This window comes from Phaseolus vulgaris, chromosome 10 (assembly GCF_000499845.2).
Source record: "Phaseolus vulgaris cultivar G19833 chromosome 10, P. vulgaris v2.0, whole genome shotgun sequence".
NCBI classification, from domain to species: Eukaryota; Viridiplantae; Streptophyta; class Magnoliopsida; order Fabales; family Fabaceae; genus Phaseolus; species Phaseolus vulgaris.
This window is the reverse complement of record NC_023750.2, coordinates 4181173-4201001: the sequence shown is the minus strand read 5'-3', so window position 1 is coordinate 4201001 and position 19829 is coordinate 4181173. Positions and strand designations below refer to the sequence as shown.

The 19829-nt window shown below is 39.2% G+C and overlaps 1 protein-coding gene across 1 annotated transcript; it reads right to left on the bottom strand.

Annotated features, from left to right (window-relative positions):
- Positions 1-3777: 3777 nt before the first annotated feature.
- Positions 3778-5009, bottom strand: LOC137819466 (uncharacterized). Its single transcript, XM_068623321.1, has 2 exons — positions 4978-5009; positions 3778-4824 (listed from the first exon to the last, which is right to left on the bottom strand). The coding sequence occupies exon 2, from the start codon at positions 4769-4771 to the stop codon at positions 3923-3925; it is 849 nt and encodes a 282-aa protein (XP_068479422.1). The 5' UTR covers positions 4772-4824; positions 4978-5009; the 3' UTR covers positions 3778-3922.
- Positions 5010-19829: the final 14820 nt, after the last annotated feature.

The following is a 19829-nucleotide window of genomic DNA, read 5'->3' as shown; positions in this document are numbered from 1 at the left end:
TTCCTAACCCACCTTGTTCAAGAGGCTTACAAATGTTCTCCCAGCTTACCCATGGTATAGACCTGTTGTCTCTACCCCAGGCCCACAGAAAACTCCTTTGTATACTCTTAATCTTGTTACAAACCGAAACCAGAGCTTTAAAGAAAGACAGGTAGAATAAGGGAATGGCTGTGAAGACTGATTTAATCAAGCAGATTCTTCCTGCCATAGACAAGAATTTTCCTTTCCAAGAACTCAGTTTAGCATTAATTCTATTGATGACAGGCTCCCAGAATGAAGCCTTACCAGGGTTACCACCTATTTCAAGACCCAAATACTTGAAAGGAATCTGCATAGTATTGCAATTTAAAGTCTTCGCATAGGTTTCTAATGTATATCTATCCACATTTACACCTGTCAGCTTCGATTTATGGAAGTTAATTTTCAGCCTTGATGCAAGCTCGAAGCATCATAGAATTGTCTTGATAGAGAAGATATTAGAAAAAGAGTCTTCACACATAAATAGGGTGTCATCTGCAAATTGTAGCATACTGCACTCTATGCCCCTCCCCACCTTCACACCTTTGAGCATATTGTGCCTAGACGCTTGCCTCACTAACCCAGCTAAGCCTTCAGCAACTACAAGGAATAAAAATGGAGCCAGAGGGTCTCCCTGCCTCAACCCTCTTGAGGGTGTAAATTCCTCAGTCGGGCTTCCATTAACTAGCACTGAGATAGAAGACGGTTTCAAGCACCCTGTGACCCACTTTATCCATTTGCTATGAAACCCCAACCTGTGTAGCATATCAAGTTAAAAGTTCCACCTTACTGAATCATATGCTTTCTCATAGTCCACCTTAAAGCAAAGTGCACACCTCCGATTCCTCCTCACCTCCTCTACTACCTCGTTTGCTATAAGGACACTGTCTAATAAGCCTCTGTTACTCAAGAATGCGGATTGATGTTCATCAATAACTAGAGCCAACACTTCCTTTATACGACCTGCTAACACCTTAGTAACAATCTTATAAAAGACTCCTACCAGAGAAATGGGTCTGAACTGCTCTAGGGATAGGGGATCATTCACTTTAGGTACCAGCGCTATGAAAGAGGCATTACACCCCTTTGGAATATCCCCCGTTTCTTGGAAAAGGTACACTGCTTCCATAATATCAGATTTAAGGTAATCCCAGCAGTTCTTAATAAAGGTAAAGTTAAACCCGTCCGGTCCTAGGCTTTTTGATCCTTCACACTGCCATATGGCTTCTTTCACCTCTTCCTCTGTGAAATTATCCACCATTCTTGTACTGATTTCTGCTGGGAGGGATTTAAATTCCACCGAGCCTAGATTAACTCCAAATTCTTGTGTAGCCGTGAACCTTCTTTCGAACAGAGCCTCAGCTTCTCTATGTACTCCTTCCGATTCCTCACACCATTCGCCCCCCACTTCCACTCCTTTGACTTCATTTTTAAGTCTTCTCCATCGGATGGTTGAATGATAGAATCTGGAATTCATGTCCCCTTATTTGAACCAGCTTGCTCTTGCTTTTTGTTTGGCAAGGGAATCGAGCTTATTATCTATCATCCTCAATTGACTAAGTAGTTCCATTCTTCTCAGCCGATCATTCTCCTTAAGATCTTCGTTATCATCCTTCACATCAAGGTCCTCGATTTCCTTTAGAATCCCGTTCTGTTTTGACTGTAAACACCCAAACACATTCTTATTCCAGTCTTTAAGATCGCTCTTCAGAAGTTTGAGCTTATCCTTGAGTTTAGATATGCTATTTCCTTGAACACTATATGTACCTCATTTCTCCTTCACAAAGTCCTTGAACCCTGGCTCCATGAACCAAGCATCTAAACAACAAAAGGGTTTAGGGCCCCAGTCTATGACCCAGGACTTCGCTACAATAGCACAATGGTCCGACACAATTCGTGGTTGCACATATTGTTTGTGAAAGGGCCATTTTTGGAGCCACTCTTCAAAGATAAGGAATCTATCCAATCTACTTTTAGCTGTACCATTTGATTTGAACCAAGTATATTTTATACCCACACATGGAATGTCTATCAAACAGTTTGTGTCAATAAAGGAATTAAAACCAATGATTTCCTTCCGCTGGTTGTGATTTCCTCTTACACCTTTCCTTTCATCTTCTTTTCTTACTGCATTAAAGTCGCCACAGAAACATCCTACCATGTTTTGATAAGACGTTTTGAAGGATGTTAAAGCTTCCCATAGAGCAACTTTATCCTTGTAGTTGCATGTTGCGTAGACGTTAACCACAAAACACATACATTTAGACTTGACATGCTGGCCTATTACTGCAATGAATCCGATTCCCATGATATGCGAATGATAAATGAATTTTCCTTTGTGCCACATAGATAGTATACTCCCTGCCCCATTGTCTCCTTCATTATGCAACCAACCAACATTGTTGTCCCCCCATTGGCTACAATATGTTTCACATAGTTTGCTTTAGTTCCCCCCCCCCCCCAAGCCCCTAATATTGAGGTTTACTATGATCATTATACAGCATGACAAGAACCCTCCTCAGACAACTTTTTAACTGCCTTATCCCTTTCCTCCATACCTTCTAATTCAACTACTATATCCACCTCCTCATCTGAACATCTAACACCTAGCTGTCTACCCGCCTCCCATATACGTACCGATTCAACCTCATTAATCTCCTGCTTTAACTGGTTATTGCAGTGTATAATATCACTTTCAGAATCAGCAAAGGAACAACGGTTTAACCTGGATGGGGAATTAATCCCGTAGTGTAGAGGTCCCAGACCGCCTTTGGATCTCCATCGTAGGCAGGATTGCTTCGTACCTTGTTCCCAAATTTCTCGCAATCTTCGGACATTCTCCGGTGTTTGATAACCATCTTCGGTATTTACCCCTTCTTTGCCCTTGGCCAGATTTCTCCTCTCTGACATTGAACTACCCGGCACTAGTGCAAAAACAAGAAAAGGATATGCTTTATTTAGTGCGGCTTTTGCGCTACTTGCTTTCGTAAAAAACATGGTGGCATTTTTGAAATTATTTTGATTTACGAATGCGGTTTTACCTTTAACCGCATTCGTAAATCCTTTTTTACCCTAAATTTTGAAGCGCGCCACACACAATTTCAAACTTTATTTCTCGTCTTTGCCTGCGTTTCGCGTTCGCTCTCTGAGTTCGTCTCCTTCTGCTGCATCTGCATTCCATTTGTGCAATGTAAGTTTCTTGAACTCTTTTTCTTGCTCTTCATCTTCACAAATATATGCATAAATGTTTTTCGTTTTTCTTATATATGTTTTTTTCCTTGCATTGGTGGTCTCGAAGCACTGTTTCGTTGGCTGACATTCGTTTTTCTTACATTGTTTGGTTTCTCGCATTGCTCAGTACTCTTTCATTGTCTTCGTGGTTTCTTGTGGATTTTTTGGTTTGCTCCGTTGCTGCTTCCCTGTCCGTCGTCGCTTCTGCTGTCGCCACCATTTTTCGCTCCTGTGACTCTTCATCAACGTTGGCTTCACACAAGATTGACGATGTTTTAAAATTTTTAATTTTTTTTTATGATTTGGCATATACAAGTGCAGTTAAAGAAAATAACCGCACTTGTAAATGGTATTTATAAATGCGGCTATATAACTGCATTTATATTTCTTGATTTACAACTGCGTGTTGATCAAATGCGGTTATAAAGCCGCATTTATAAATTCGAAATAGCCGCATTTGTTTTATGTTTCTGCACCAGCACACTGCTTGTTTCTCCCTGGGTGAACGTAGGGTCGTGTGGCAATCCTCCTTCAACCTCACCTCTTCGAGTATGATCCCCTGGTAATTCACACTCCACCTTCGTATTGTCCCCTCCAGAAAAATTCACAGACATCTCCGAATTGAAAGATCCGCTCCCTGCAATCGTCGGAGCCAAATTTCTTAGCCCATTCCCTACACATACTTCTCCTGACCCGAACCCAATTCTCTGGTTCTCTGGGCCCAGCCCAATACTTTCTTGGACTTTGGAGATATATGGGCCGTGCTATTTTCGGGTTTATCTGAGTGCTGGTTAAAACATTGAGTAGTATGCATTAGGTCAACCACCAAATTTTGGATGAGAGAGCAAATTGCTTTGACCTTTTCTGGCTCAGATAAAGCTGCCCCATTACTGCAATTCTGCTGCTCACGCATTACCAAATTTGCGAAATGTGATTCGCTTTTGCTCTGACATTCCCTTTCTGCCTTAGAAAGTTCCTTTAATTGTTGCGGATTTGTCTCTAGTGATGGCCAGGATTTTCTACCCTCCTTTACCTTTACGTCTCGCCGGGAAGTAGCTCCGATGTCCCCTACTCCTTCGTCAAACACCTTTTCCGAGAAGATGGTCTCCTCAATGAAGGTGTCCATTGATGAGATACTATCTGAAGAAGCATAGTGATGGACAGGGCAGTTGCATAGTCCTCCTTCTTTGCTGGGTTCCTCCTCCACAATATTAATATTAAATATTTGACCGTTAATACGGTAGCCTTTTGACACTTCTACTGTACAAGACTTCAACACCCGAACTTGAATGCGTGCATACTCAAGGTTCTCCCATTGCTCAGTGGCTTCATCTATGGTTATTAGTTCTTCCATTTCACCTACGACCTTAGACAAGCAATCCTTAGTCCACAAAGTTATGGGTAAACCATAACACCTGACCCATACTAGTTTGTGACCCGCTACATAAGATTCAGACCAAGGTTCAATATCATCAAACAAACTTGTGAACCCTTTGTTGTTTAACTTAATGATATCTTCCATTTGTTCTCCTTCTTCGGGGTTAAAAGCACAAGATTGTCACCCATATACCTCACCTTAATCATAGACATCCCTCCTTTAATAAACTCTTCACGTATCAGGTTGAAGTTCATATCTGGTATCATCCATCCGACTGCGCTATTAGCCATCCAAGGGAGAACTTTTACTAAGGTCTCAATTATTGGGCCTTTCCACTGTTCTTGTGAAACGTTCCTAACTGCATCCGCGTATGAATGTTTGTAGTTAAGATTCCTCCGAACATCCTTCCCCTTTACTTCTCTCCAAACCTCCTTGCTCTTCATTCTCCCCTGTGCGTAGTTATACGGATTCGAGCCTTTACCATCCACATGTGGTGCCACACCATGGTAAACATTCTCATTCCTCCTATATTTTGGCAAGTTCACATAGAGTTTCATATTGCCAATGTATATCTGGTCTAGCTCTTTCTCCAATCTGAGTTCATTTGGCACCGTAAAGAATCTGACAAACCCAAACCTTCTTCCCCACCTGTTTCTACGCCCAGATATAAACACGTCTTTCACCCTAGCCCATCTTTGGAAGATTTTCAGCATATCATATTCACCATGAGTACTTGGGAAGTTTGAGAAGAAGAATGTAGAACATGACTTTATAGATACAGGATTTGTATGTGTGGCAAGTTTCCTCCTCTACTCCTCCCCCCAGCGCCATCGTTCATCTCCTCTGCTACGCATCCTCACATAAGGAATTCTTCTTCTTTATATTATAATCACAAATATGTAAAAATGTTTAAATTCATAAATTATGAGTTATATTATAGTTATTTTATCAATAAATATTCATAAGCGTTTGTATTTTGATATGAAATATTACTGAAATATGAGACTTGTCTGTAATATGTGAGGCAAAATTCATCTCATCTTAGTGTGTGTCACACGAATTGGTTAAGAAAATTTCTTATGAGTTAAATTTACAACAACTTGAAACAACTGAAATACGAGTTGACAACAAATCATCTATTGAATTAGCAACGAATCTAATTCATCAAGAGAGGAGTAAGCATATTGATGCTCGTTTTCATTTTATTAGAGAACATGTTCTAAAGCGAATCTGGTGAGAAGAGGAATCAGCTTGGATAGTAACATGTGTGACCTGTGTGGGGAGGAAGAGGAAACTATGTCCCACCTCTTTTGTACTTGCAGAGTCACCTGGCTAGTATGGTCATATTGCTACGCATGGTTGGGGTTGGCATCGTGAGCCAAATATGCATTTTTTGAGTTTTAAGATTAGTGCGATGAACAAAAACGTTAATCAAATATGGGATTGTGTATGGGTAGCGGTGGTAGCTGAGTTGTGGAATCATAGGAATAAGAAGATTTTTAAAAGTGGCAGGATAAATCATATTGAAATTTTTTTCTATGGTGCAAGTGAAGGTATGGTCATGGGTGAATTCCAAAGTCAGTAGGGTAAGTTTTTTCGTATTCTGATCGATGTCTTGAACCTTTGGTATGCATGAGATCAGTTAGAAAATGGTAGAGGTTTATGTTGAATTGCGGGGTTGTTTTTGTTCGTCAACTACATCTCTTAGTTTTTTGAGGATTGGCTGACTATGTATAAGGGTTGATGTATCATTGAAATACCTCAATTTAATTTATTCATTTTTTGTCGATAAAAAAAATAGAACGTGTTCAGAATGAAAAAGTAAAAATAATGCATATTGCAAGTCATGACGAAGTAGCAGAACATCTTTACAAAGTCTCTGCCAACAATTTTGTTTGAAAAATTGAAGGATCATTGGAATGAACACTACAAGAAAATCATGAAATAGAAACCAATTTTTAGAGACCAAAATAATTAGTTACAATAGAAACTAAAATAGAAACCATTTTAAAAACTAAAAAAAAATTGGTTTCTAAATTAGTTTCTATTATTTTCTATTATTGTTAAATAGTTTCTAAATTGGTATCTAATTAGCAACTAAGGTTTTAGATACCAATTATTTAGTTTCTAAATTTGGTTTCTAAAACCTTGGTTGCTAATTAGATACAGATTTAGAAACTATTTAACAATAATAGAAAATAATATAAACTAATATATAAACCAATTTTCCTTTTAGTTTCTAAAATGGTCTCTAATTTAGTTACTATTGCAACTAATTATTTTGGTTTCTAAAAATTGGTTTCTATTTCATGATTTTCTTGTAGTGGAAGAATAGAAAGTGTTTGATCTTAAGGGAGCCATTTCTTAAGCATTAAACTCAAAATTACCATCAATGTTGTTTCTCCGTAAAAAATTGAATGTTCAATAATTATTACTTTTAATTCTGATTTTGAATGTCATCTATGATATGAGTTTAAATGTAATTTATAATATAATTATTATCATATAACAAATTAATTAAAAAGTTTATTGTGACACTGTATAGGAATATTGTACTCTTTATTTGAAATGCTGTAAAAAAATAAAAGCACTGTCTCTGTTAACCTATGTTAGGTTTGGTGCTCAATTCTTTCTAAGTTTTGTTTGACATTAAGATTTACTAATAATTTTTTATTAGCATTCACAGACAGATATCAAAGTCAAACATTTTCAGATGATACTCGTGATGAGATTCATCAGTCAAAACTGTTGTACCAATAATATATGATTTGGTATATTACCATCTAAAAGTTTCTGCATCAACCTTCAAAGATCCAAGCTGTATTCAACAAAGAAAAGAAAAAGTAGAAGACCATTAACATAAATCATTTTATAGGAAAACATGGTTAATTTGAAAATTTAATAGCATTTCAATTGCACAAGTACTCAGAAACATATACCCAACCACCACTGCTAAATTTTGAACGACCAAAATTTGCAAAAAGTCATAGAAAAAATAAATCAATAAAATTTTGCAACTTACATAGGACCAGTGATACCGTCCATTGTCATAATTTCCAAGATCAAACATTAAGGAAATATAAGAACATACTTTTTTTTAGCATTAAGCTTTTCCTCCCATTAAGGTAAATCATTTTCTTTGATATCCAAATTTATTCTCAGATAATCACATTCCTGCATCAGAGGACATAGAGCAATAAATTCCTACAAAAAAAAAACAGAATAAAGGTAAACAATATCACATAAGCAAATATCTTCAAACAACTGAAATTTCCATTTATCCTCAATTTTCTTTCTTTTGTTACTTCTTTCTCTCTAGATCAATGAGTTCAAACACTAGTCACTCCATACAGCAGCTTCCCTTCGAAGGTGAAAGAAAAGGAAGACAAAAGGAGACGTCGAGTGAGTTTAGCCTTTTAGGTTAAACTTATATAGCGATAACTTCATAAAAAAGAGAAGCATGAGAAGTAGAGATCGATCCAAGAGGGGAGGTGTATACAGGTGCTCAAATGACTATACCACATTCTTCTTTTCGAACTTCCCTTATGGCTACGGAGAGTTGGATATGATCAAGGTCTTCCAAAGGAGAGTTAAAGAAGTCTTCATATCACACAGATTGAACAAATGAGGGAGAAGGTTTGGGTTTGTAAGGTTATTTAAAGTAAGAAATGTGGAACGCCTTGAGAGGGAGTTGGACAGTCTATATATTGGGAATATGAAACTCCATGTAAACATTCCAAGATACCGAAGGCACCAGCTGGAACCTGCTAAGCCGTATGTGTAACGTAGGGAAGTTTCCGATCACTGCACGATAGTGGTGAAGTCAGTGGACAAGGATTGGGGACCAAAACCCTTTAAAACCATTGATGCATGGTTTATGGAAAGGGGGTTCCTAAACATGGTGAAGGATAGGTGACCTCCTACCGTGATCAGGGGAATGCGTTTATGGTGCTTAAAGAGAAACTGAAATGTCTGAAGAGAGATATGAAGGTATGGAACATGGATGTTTTTGGTATCATTGAGTCTACTAAGAAGAAGATTTTGGAGGAGATTGAGACTCTTGATTGTCAAGCATGTAACGGTGCATTAGATGCTTGTGAGAATCTATAGAGGCTAGGCCTGTTGGTTCGTTTAAAGGAAACTGATAGAAGGATGGAATCCCTTTTGAGCCAAAAAGCTAGGACCAATTGGCTCAAGAATGGGGACTCTTGTACTAGATTCTATCACTCCTCTCTAAGGTGGAGACGTCTCAGGAATGAAGTAAAAGGCGTGGAGGTGGGAGGTCAATGGTGTGAAGAACCCTGTACAGTTCGGGTAGAAGCGAATAGGCTTTTTGAAAGAAGATTTGCAGCAACAAAAGACTTTGGAGTTAGACTTGACGCGGTTGAGTTTAAATCTTTAACATGGGAAGACAACATGAGCCTTATTTAGGAGTTTTCTGTGGAAGAAGTCAGGGATGCTGTGTGGCTCTGTGAAGGCTCCAAGAGCCCAGGTCCTGATGGGTTCAACTTCAATTTCATTAAGAAAAGCTAGGAATTTATAGAAGTGGAGGTTATGACAATCATGAATCTCTTTCATGACACAGGTGTCGTACCGAAGGGATGTAACACATCCATCATTGCATTGGTTCCGAAAGTCAAGGACCCTGTTACGCTGGACCAATATCGCCCTATCTCGTTAGTAGGGGCTATATACAAAATCATCTCTAAGGTGTTGGCAGGCAGAATTAGGAATGTCATCTCCTCAGTAATCGATGATTGCCAATCAACTTTTTTCAAGGAAAGAGGGATTCTGGATAGTGTGCTTATGGCCAACGAGGTGGTGGAGGACATAAGGAGGAGTGGGGGAAGTGGTTTGTGTCTGAAGGTGGATTTTGAGAAAGCTTATGATTTGGTAAGATGGGAATTCCTCTACGATATGCTCCACCGGCTGGGGTTCCAAAGTAAGTGGATTAGCTGGATCAGAGGATGTATGGAAAGTTCCACAGTTTCTGTGCTAGTTAATGGGAGTCCTATAGAGGAATTCAAACCTTCTAGAGGGCTCAGGCAAGGTGATCCTCTTGCTCCTTTCCTATTCATAGTAGTAGCAGAAGGTTTGGCAGGTTTAGTAAGACAAGTTGTAAAGGCGAATCTACTCTCTGGCCTTAAGATTGGAACGAAGGAGGTCGAGGTGTGTTTCCTGCAATTTGCGGATGATACCATGTTCTTCTGTGAGGAATCATACACTAATGTGGTGACACTGAAGGCTATCCTTAGGGGTTTTGAATTAGCTTCAGGCCTGGAGATAAATTTCCACAAGTAAAAAATAACAGGTATCAATGTTCAAATGAATTCACTGGCTTGTTACGCCAAGACTTTGAATTGTGCTCAGATGGGGATACCTTTTAAATATCTAGGCCTTGAAGTGGGAGGGAACCCTAGGAAGAGAAAGTTTTGGGAACCTGTGCTAAACAAGTTAAAAGATAGACTAAGTGTGTGGAAAGGTAGATTTCTCTCATTGGCAGGGAGAGTGTGTCTACTCAAATCGGTCCTCACCTCAGTTCTGCTCTATTACCTATCTTTGTATAAAGCTCCGACTTCGATTTGCAAGAGTATTATCAAAATCCAGAGGAGGTTTCTTTGGGGGTGGGGGAAGGAGAACAAGTCCATCTCTTGGGTAAGTTGGGAAGTTGTGTGTAAACCTAAAGAGGAGGGTGGTCTGGGCGTGAGAGACATTAGAAAGTTCAATACATCTCTACTGGCTAAGTGGAGGTGGAGGTATATATCGGAGGAGACGGGGAGATGGAAGGAGCTGCTTGAATCGAAGTATGGCTCGGAAATGCAGATTATGGTCAAACTTCAATCATGGTGGTGGAGAGACTTGCTCAAAGTCTGTCGGGAGGGTGGAGGAGAAGGGTGGTTTCATAAAGAGGTTGGATGGAAACTAGGATGCAGGGACAAAATAAAGTTCTAGGAGGATGTGTGGATTGGGAACTGCAACCTTAAAACCCTGTTCCCCAGATTGTACTCGTTGTCTCTAAACCAGGGGCAGAAGATGGAAGAGGTAGGAGTATGGGAAAAGTTGAGGTGGTGTTGGCGGCTGAGGTGGAGGCGAGAAAGATTTGAGTGGGAATTCACGCTGGTAGAAGAGCTTGATTTGCTCGTAGCATCGACAGTTGTGCTTAAAGAAGAGAAGGATGTTAAGGTGTGGAGGAATGAGGAGAAAGGGTGTTTCTCAGTTAACTCTACCTATGAATGTCTAGCAAAACATGGAAGAGGCCCCCAACATGATGTCTTCAAGTCACTGTGTTAGGTTAAGGCTTTCCCAAGTGTGCTGACTGTAGCATGGAGGATTCTGCTGAATAGACTACCCACTAGAGATTATCTGAGTAGGAAAGGGGTGTTGGTGGAAACAACTCTTTGTGCTCTATGCCGGGCCAAGGAAGAATCGTGTAAACACCTCTTCTTGGATTGTAAATATGCCTCTCAAGTGTGGTCCATGTGTTTTAGGTGGATTGGAATTCTAGGTGTCCAACATAATGATATTATGGCCCACTTTGAGAGCTTTAACCTGCCTTAGGTTAGTCATAATCAAAATCTGGTTTGGAAAGGAGTTTGGACAGCGATAGTCAAATATATTTGGGATCACAGGAACGCGGTAGTGTTCAAGCAAGGTGTTGTAGATGCAGAAGAAATTTTTCAGCAAGCACAAATCAAATCCTGGCAATGGATGAAGTATAAGACAAATTCCTTTAACTATTCCTTAGTGGATTGGGTTTTGAACCCACTGTGCTGCATTAAAAGCTACAATTAGCAAGGTCTGTGGAGGCACTCTAAAGTGCAGGAGTGGGAAGGAGATGTTGTAAGTGAAGGCAAAAGTCAATGGTGGTGTGGTGAATGCAATCAAGTAGCCGCTGGCTGAGGGTCCCCTGTGTTGGTCCTCTGTAACTGGCTGGTATTGGGTGTTAGCCCCGCCACTAGAGCTATGGTGTATTCTATGTTGGGATGTGGGTCTGGTTTCAGTGGAGTCTGATTGCAGGTGCTAATAGGCGCTGTGAAGGGGACGCATGTTGCAGATTTATTCCTGCAGAACCAACATGGCAGTGCAGGTGCTAATAGGCGCTGTGAAGGGGACGCGTGTTGCAGATTTATTCCTGCAGAACCAACATGGCAGTGCAGGTGCTAATCGGTGTTGTGAAGGGGATTCCCACTGCAGTTTTACTTCTGAGGATCCAATATAATAGAGGTACTTGCTGGCTTAATCTGGAGTGTTGGTGTTGAGGGAATAAAACAGAGCAAGATATTTTATTATCTTTGCTAACCATTACATTTATAATACTTTCAGTAGCTGTCTCCTAAATGCTTATGAGCAGTTACTTAGAAATGTTTATTCAACAATTAAAATAGAAAAATAAAGAGTCACATGCAGTTACATGCATTTATGTGCAGTTACAAAATCATAATATCTAACATGGAGCAACAATTTTTGAACTGCAAACTCCAATCTTCTGTCTTAAGTATTCAAACTTGCTAGCTGGAAGTGGTTTGGTAAACAAATCTGCAAGTTGATTTTCAGCTTTACAGTAACAAAGAGACACATCACCATTCTTCTGCACTTCTCTTACAAAAAATAACTTGATATTAAAGTGCTTAGTTTTGCCATGAAAAATTGGATTGTTAGAGATTGCAATAGCAGCTTGGTTATCAACAAAAATCTTTGTGCTTTGCTTCTGCTCCAAATTTAAATCAGTCAGGATCTTTCTTAACCAGAGAGCTTGATTCAAAGTAGTTGATACAGCAACAAACTCTGCTTCAGCAGTGGATTGAACTACTGTTTCTTGCTTCTTTGAGCTCCATGAAAACATCCTTGATCCAAGGCTAAAACAATATCCTGATGTACTTTCCATGTCATCAATTGAACCTCCCCAATCACTGTCAGAGAAACCAGTTAACTTGAACTCCTTATGCTTCAAGAGCTTAACTCCAAAGTTCCAAGTTCCCTTGATGTATCTGATGACTCTCTTAGCAGCCCTCATGTGAGTCTCGTTTGGGCAATGCATAAATCTGGATAGAATGCTTACTGCATTTAGAATGTTAGGTCTAGTTGCTGTCAAATACATTAGACATCCTATCAAGCTTCTGAATTCAACTTCATCAACTTTGGGAGATCCATCTTCTTTGACCAGCTTCTCCTTTTGATTCATAGGAGTGCTTGTTAACTTGCAATCTTCCATTTGAAATTTTTTAAGTATTTCTTTTGCATACTTCTTCTGACAAATGAATACTTCATCTTGACTTTGCTTAATTTTCATCCCAAGAAAGTAAGTCATCAGACCAATATCTGTCATTTCAAAGACCTTCTTCATGTTCAACTTGAATTGATTGACTTGATCAAGATTATTTCCAGTGACCAACAAATCATCTACATAGAGAGAGATGATCAAAATGTCTGTACCATCATGCTTGACATATAGAGTAAGTTCAGACAAACTTTTCTTAAACCCCAGACTAATTAGGCGATCATCTATTCTACTGTACCAGGCCCTTGGGGCTTGTTTCAGGCCATACAGTGCCTTCTTCAGTAAGTACACTTTGTCTTTATTTCCTTTGTCCACAAAGCCTTCAGGTTGCTCAACATAAATTTCTTCTTCAAGAAATCCATTTAGGAATGCTAATTTGACATCCAACTGAAACACTTTCCAATTATTTTGAGCAGTGAGAGCGAGAAGCAATCTGATTGTGTCAAGCCTAGCAACAGGTGCAAATGTGTCTGAATAATCAACTCCAAACACTTGAGCATATCCCTTGACTACTAGCCTTTCTTTGAGCTTGTTGACTGAGCCATCGGGATTTAACTTAGTTTTAAATACCCACTTCACTCCTATTATTTTCCTGTCATGTGGTTTATCAACCAGCTCCCAAGTTCTGTTTTTCTTAATCATTGACAACTCCTCCTCCATTGCAGCCATCCAATGTTTATTATTTTTTGCATCATGGTATCCGGCAGGTTCACAAAAAGCCACATTGCATCTTTGATATATATCAGAGAGTGATCTTGTTTCTCTAATCGGTGTATCATCTGTTAGTTCATTCTGCCATTCTTCATCTACATGTTCTTCTAGAGTGTTGACAATAGATAAATCCCTTGATTGACTAGGAATCTGATTTGACTTATTTGAGTCTTCCCAACTCCATTGTTCATCTTCCACAAAATACACATCTCTGCTCACAATAAAACGTCTAGTATCTGGTTGAAACACCCTATAAGCCTTGGAACTGGTACTATAACCAACAAAAATGCCAGTTGTTGCCTTTTTGTCAAGCTTATCACGTTTAGTCTGTGGAATATAAGTGAAACAAAAGCAACCAAACACTTTATGAAATTTTAAAGATGGTTTGTATTCATACCAAGCTTCAAATGGTGTCTGCTCTTTCACTGCCTTTGTTGGAATTTGATTTTGTAAAAATACAGCAGTGTTTGCTGCTTCCGCCCAAAAATTCTTTGGGAGATTCTTCTCATGAAGCATGCAACGAGTCATTTCCATTATAAATCTATTTCTCCTCTCACTAAATCCATTTTGTTGTGGAGTGTATGGAGCCGTTAATTGATGCTCAATTCCTGCCTCCTCACAAAAAAGATTGGAAGTTTTTGAAGTGTACTCCTTGCCATTATCAGATCTTAAAATCTGAATTGTGCAACCACTTTCATTTTCCACTCTGGCCTTGAATTTCATAAATACACCAGCAACTTCTGATTTTTGTTTCAAAAAGAAAATCCAACACATTCTTGTTAGATCATCAATGAAGGCTATAAAATAAAGGTTACCATTTAATGATGGTGTTCTTTGAGGACCACAAAGATCAGTGTGAATGAGCAACAATTTCTTCGAAGCCCTCCAAGCCTGTTTAGGAAATGATTGCCTGTGTTGCTTCCCAAATTTGCATGCTCGACAGTTGGTCAATTCATCATCAAGATCAGAAAGTCCTTCTACCAACTTCTTTGATTGCATTTGAAGCATCCCTCGATGATGAAAATGCCCGAGTCTTTTGTGCCAAATTTCAGTGACACTTTCTTTGGATTTAAAGGCCATGTGCTCCTCCTCCATTGGATTGAGAGCAAAACTCTTTCCCTTCATTTCAATTTTAAACAAATCTCTGCCATCAACATCTTTGATTAAGCAATGTTTATTTTCAAACATCACTTTATAGCCTTTTTCCAACAATTGACCAACACTCAAAAGATTCTGATCAATCTCTGGCACAAAAAGAACATCTGTAATTATTTTTGTACCTTTATAGCTTGTGATAGCTATTGTGCCTTTTCCTTTTACTGTCAGGTGTTCACCATTTCCAATACTCACCCTTTTAATATCAGTGGTTCTCAATTCCTTGAAGAGTTCCTTATCATGTGTCATGTGGTTGGTGCAGCCACTGTCAACCAGCCAACTCTCACTTGATTCTCTGCTTGAGAAACAAGTGGCTACGAACAAGTGATCTTCCTCTTCTTGATCAGCAACTTGAGCATCTGCCTCCTCCACCTGATTTTGTTTTTGCATATCACTGCTTCATGTCCAAGTTGGTTGCATTTAGAACATTTGGCATCAGGTCTTCTCCAACATTTGAATGGTGGATGACCTAACTTATTGCAATGCTTGCAAGGAGGATAATTTCTCCTTTTGTTGTTATTGTATGTAGCAAGTTCTCCATTTTCTTCCTGGTTATGCTTGCTTTTGTTTTTCCACCCACCTTCATGTTTGGCTGGTAAAGCTCCCTCAACTACTCCATCTTGTCTCATGGCTCTCCTTTGTTCTTGTGCTTGTAAAGCATTTAAGAGCTCTGCGAGAGAAATCATTGATAGGTCCTTCGTATTCTCCAAGGTTGTTATGGTGGCTTCAAACCTCTCTGGAACTGTTACAAACAGTTTTTCTACAATTCTTGAATCTTTAAACACAGATCCAAGCAACCTCACTTTATTGGCAATGGTTACAAGTCTGTCCGAGTACTCTAACATGGAGCAACAATGATAGTGGACTCAGATTGATAAAGTGAGCAGGTTGTAGCTATGACTCCATGTTCAGATTCAGTTATGTTATCAACCATTGTGGGAGTAGCAGCGGTTTTTTGGGCCAAATTGGATGGGCTGTGGTGCTCTTCTGGCATGGCAGGAGTATCCTAGTTGGTGGTAAAACATGCTGATACAGGTACAACTATCCAAATGCAGAACTAAAAGCAGGGACGTAGGGTGATATGCTGGTTTTTGTTGGTTTTTGATGGTTGTTTTATTAGTGCAATGAGCCTTGAAGGAGTTGATATGTTGGAATGGGAAGTGAACCTAAATGTGATGTGCTGTAGTTTATGCGTAAGCAATTGGCTTGTTGTTATGATGCATCAAGTCCCTTTGTCATCTGAGATATAGTGGTAAGCTAGGCACATGCAACTCAACCTCATGCATAGGGTGAAGGAAGCATTCTCTTATGTGATTATAGCTTTATTAAGCAATGCTGTTAGGACTGGTTTTAATGTGCTTTTTGATCCCTTTAGGTTTGTAATCTTGATTTGCTGAGCTCTTAAGCTAGAGAATAGTATGTATAAGGGTTGAGACACCCCTCAAGTGTCTCTTTTAATTTTATTAATTTATTGCTGATAAAAAAAACTAGTCACTCCATACACTTACCACTGAGCGAAATGGATTGAGTAGATTATGAAAAAAACTCTAGATATTTGTATTTTTTTTCCTTTCTTTTCTTTATAATTTCTGTAAGTGAGTTTGTTGCAATGAAAATTCATCAAATTTATTTCCTTGATTTACTAAGCAAAAACTCTTTCATTGAGCAAATTTTAGCAAATTTCAGAAATTTCTAATTCTCTATTCTAAATCCTCTAAGTGAATTAATTTGATTTTGGTGTAAAGACTTAGAAACTTTATTGATCTTACAAATAATCCTTTCCTGAGCGGATCCACAACCATGGAATTATGTTAGTATTTGTTTACTCGGAATTCTTTCTCTAACAACCCAAAAACTTGATATCTATATGTTTAGACTTTATTAAGCTTATATGTTGTTGTTTAAAAATAACACTACTAATTTAATAATGGTCACATGTTAACACAATTGAATAACTTCATTTTTTTAAGCAAAAAATAATGAATAAATAAAATAAAAACATCACTTAAACATTGAATAACTTGAATGTGATATGAATTTGTAGTATGGATTAGGTCTTCCTTAAACATAGTGAGATCAAACCAGAACAAGATCAGAGTTCAAATGTACCAAAACTTTATTTCTGCAGAAAATATATTTAGTACGTGTCTATGTCAAGAAAACACACAAATTTTTAAGCTCCTGCTAAAACGGAATATCACTTAAAGAGATAATACCCATACGAACAATATCTTGATGAAAAATTATTGGGATTAATCCTTTAGTCAGCAGATTCATAAGCATGGAGTTGTGTTAATATATTTTATAAACAACTGTCTACTCTCTGAACTCATTCTTTAGCAACTAATAACTTGATGTCTATACATTTAGAATTTATTGAGCTTATGTTGTTGTTGAAAAATAAAATTATTGATTTATTATTACAAAATAACTTAGCTACCATATGGCTAAAGAAGCTAAGAGACTCTCTAACACTTTCCTACGAAATAACACTGCTAAAAAGCATGTATAAAATAGCATGATATGTATTTCGTACTGTTTTGGTATTCACAAAAATTGGAGTCAGTGTAACCAATGATAGCAAGTCTCTTTTTCGCAATTATAACTCACCTTGAATTGACCAAATGATGTAATTCCTGATGTTGCCCTTATCCATATATTTATTTGAAATTATGTTTGTCAAAAGTGTACTTATCTAGTTAAGAGTCCACTTTGGATTTCAAAGTGTTTTTTTGTCATATACTTAATGCTGAGCATAACAGAAAAACAAGACATGCATTGCACTTGAAAAAATGAAACACTTTCAAAATAAGTTTCAAAATCTTATAAAGAATGTTCTTACACTATTCTCTTTCAGTGCGTCTTTTACATCATCCATAATCGACTCCTTTTCCTCGGTTCCTTTGACCAACTTTGACGAATAATTTATCTTCCCATATGTCTCGTAACAAAGGACAACTTAACTACCAATTATTTAGTTTCTAAAATTTTGGTTGTTAATTAGATACCAATTTAGAAACTATTTAACAATAATAAAAACTAATATAGAAATTGTTTAAAATACCATTCTCGTTGAGCAAGGTCGGGATCGACGACAGTGTTGCCAACTTAGTGTTGCCAACTTAGATCTAAGGGATTCGAAGGTGTTTGAAATAGAAATTTTCGTGAAGGAGTTTGTAGCAGTTTTCACTAGTACAAAATTCTTCAATAACGACACCTTTCAAAGACGGTTTGGAGACAACCATCGTTAAAAACTAGGCGGTGGCAATACTGTAATATTTTTGAAATTTTTTTGGACTTTTAACGACGGTTCACCCCAGAACCGTCGTTAAAAGTGTGGGTTATAACGACGGTTCACCCCAAAACCGTCGTTAAAAGTGTGGGTTATAACGACGGTTCACCCAGAATCGTCGTTAAAAGTCTGTTTCAAAATTTGCCACGCTCTAACCCCGCGCCACGCTCCCACTTTCATTTAGAAATTTGCTTGCCTTTCTCACTTCTTACTCGACCGCAACTCTAACCCGCGACCCAAGCGCCGACCGCGCCCTCACCGCGCCGTGCCATGCCCCACCGCCGACCGCGCCTCTGCCGCGCCGTGCCATGTCCCCACCGTCGACCGCGACCCCGCGCTGCACCGTGCCTCTACCGCGAACCCTGCGCCGCACCGCGCCTCTGCCGCGACTAAAGGCCGCACCGCACCGCGCCTCTGCCGCGACCCCGCGCCGCATTGCACCGCACCACGAACCCTGCGCCGCACCGCGCTTCTGCCGCGACCCCGCGTCGTGCCGCACCGCGCCTCTGTCGCGAACCCCGCGCCGCACCGCACCGCGCCCCGCGCCCGCTCCGATCGCGAACCTCGCAGCGCGCCGCGCCCCCGTCGACAGCGAACCCGCCTCTGCCGCCGCGCCCGTGCCGCTCTGCTGACGTTGCGCCTGCGACCGCCGTCCACGCCTACGTGACCGTCCATCCATTTGAGGTTAGTGTATTCTTATTTATTATCACCTATATTTTGAAAGTATTCGTTTTGAGTTTGATATTAATTGTTTATATTGAACGCATTGGTTCTGAGTCCGGAGGTGTTCGACCTTCGGCAATTTTCATTCATTATATATTGTTTTGACATATTGAACGCACTGGTTCTGAGTCCGGAGGTGTTCGACCTTCGGCAATTTTCAGTCATTATATATTGTTTTGACATATTGAACGCACTGGTTCTGAGTCCGGAGGTGTCCGACCTTCGGCACTTTTGTTTTATATTTTCATGATTACATATTGAAAGTATTGGTTCTTAGTTTAACAGTTCTATGGATCGGAGTTGGATTAATACATCACGAATAAGTGATACTTACGAAAAAGGGGTGGAAGAGTTCATACAATTCGCATAACATAATGCCGTTAGTTATAAGAATGGAGTAAGGATAAGGTGCCCTTGTATCAATTGTTTAAATGGAAGGATATTGAGTGTTTCTTAAATTAGAGAACATCTTTTGTGTGATGGATTTTTGAAAAGTTATACAACATGGACGTGGCATGGTGAATTGTTAGACTTGCCAAGTGTGCACGGAGGTTCGGAGGAAGTTCATTTCTCAATGGATGATAGATTAGAAGACATGATTCGTGACGTGGGAGCAGAATCATTTGCTAATGTAGTTTTTGAAAATATGTCTAATGATGCAGAGACTCCTTTGTATCCTGGTTCAACTAACTTCACACAATTATCAGCAGTGTTAAGGTTGATGAATTTGAAGGCAATGAATGGATGGACCGACAAAAGTTTTACAGAATTGCTTCAATTGCTTAAGGACATGCTTCCAGAAGGAAATACCTTGCCCTATCGAAATTATGAGGCGAAAAAAATACTTTGTCCAATGGGTATGGAGTATAGAAAAATACATTCATGTCCTAACGATTGTATTTTATACAGAAATGAGTATGAAGATTTAAGAAGATGTCCCAGGTGTGGTTTGTCACGCTGTAAGGTTAAGGTTGGTCAGAATGATGAAATTGATGAATTGACAAAGGAAGGTCCTCCTGCTAAGGTTGTTTGGTATCTTCCGA

Bases quoted from the DNA above. Each gene is read 5' to 3' on its own strand.
- LOC137819466 (XM_068623321.1), bottom strand. From the start codon at position 4,771: ATGGAAGATATCATTAAGTTAAACAACAAAGGGTTCACAAGTTTGTTT.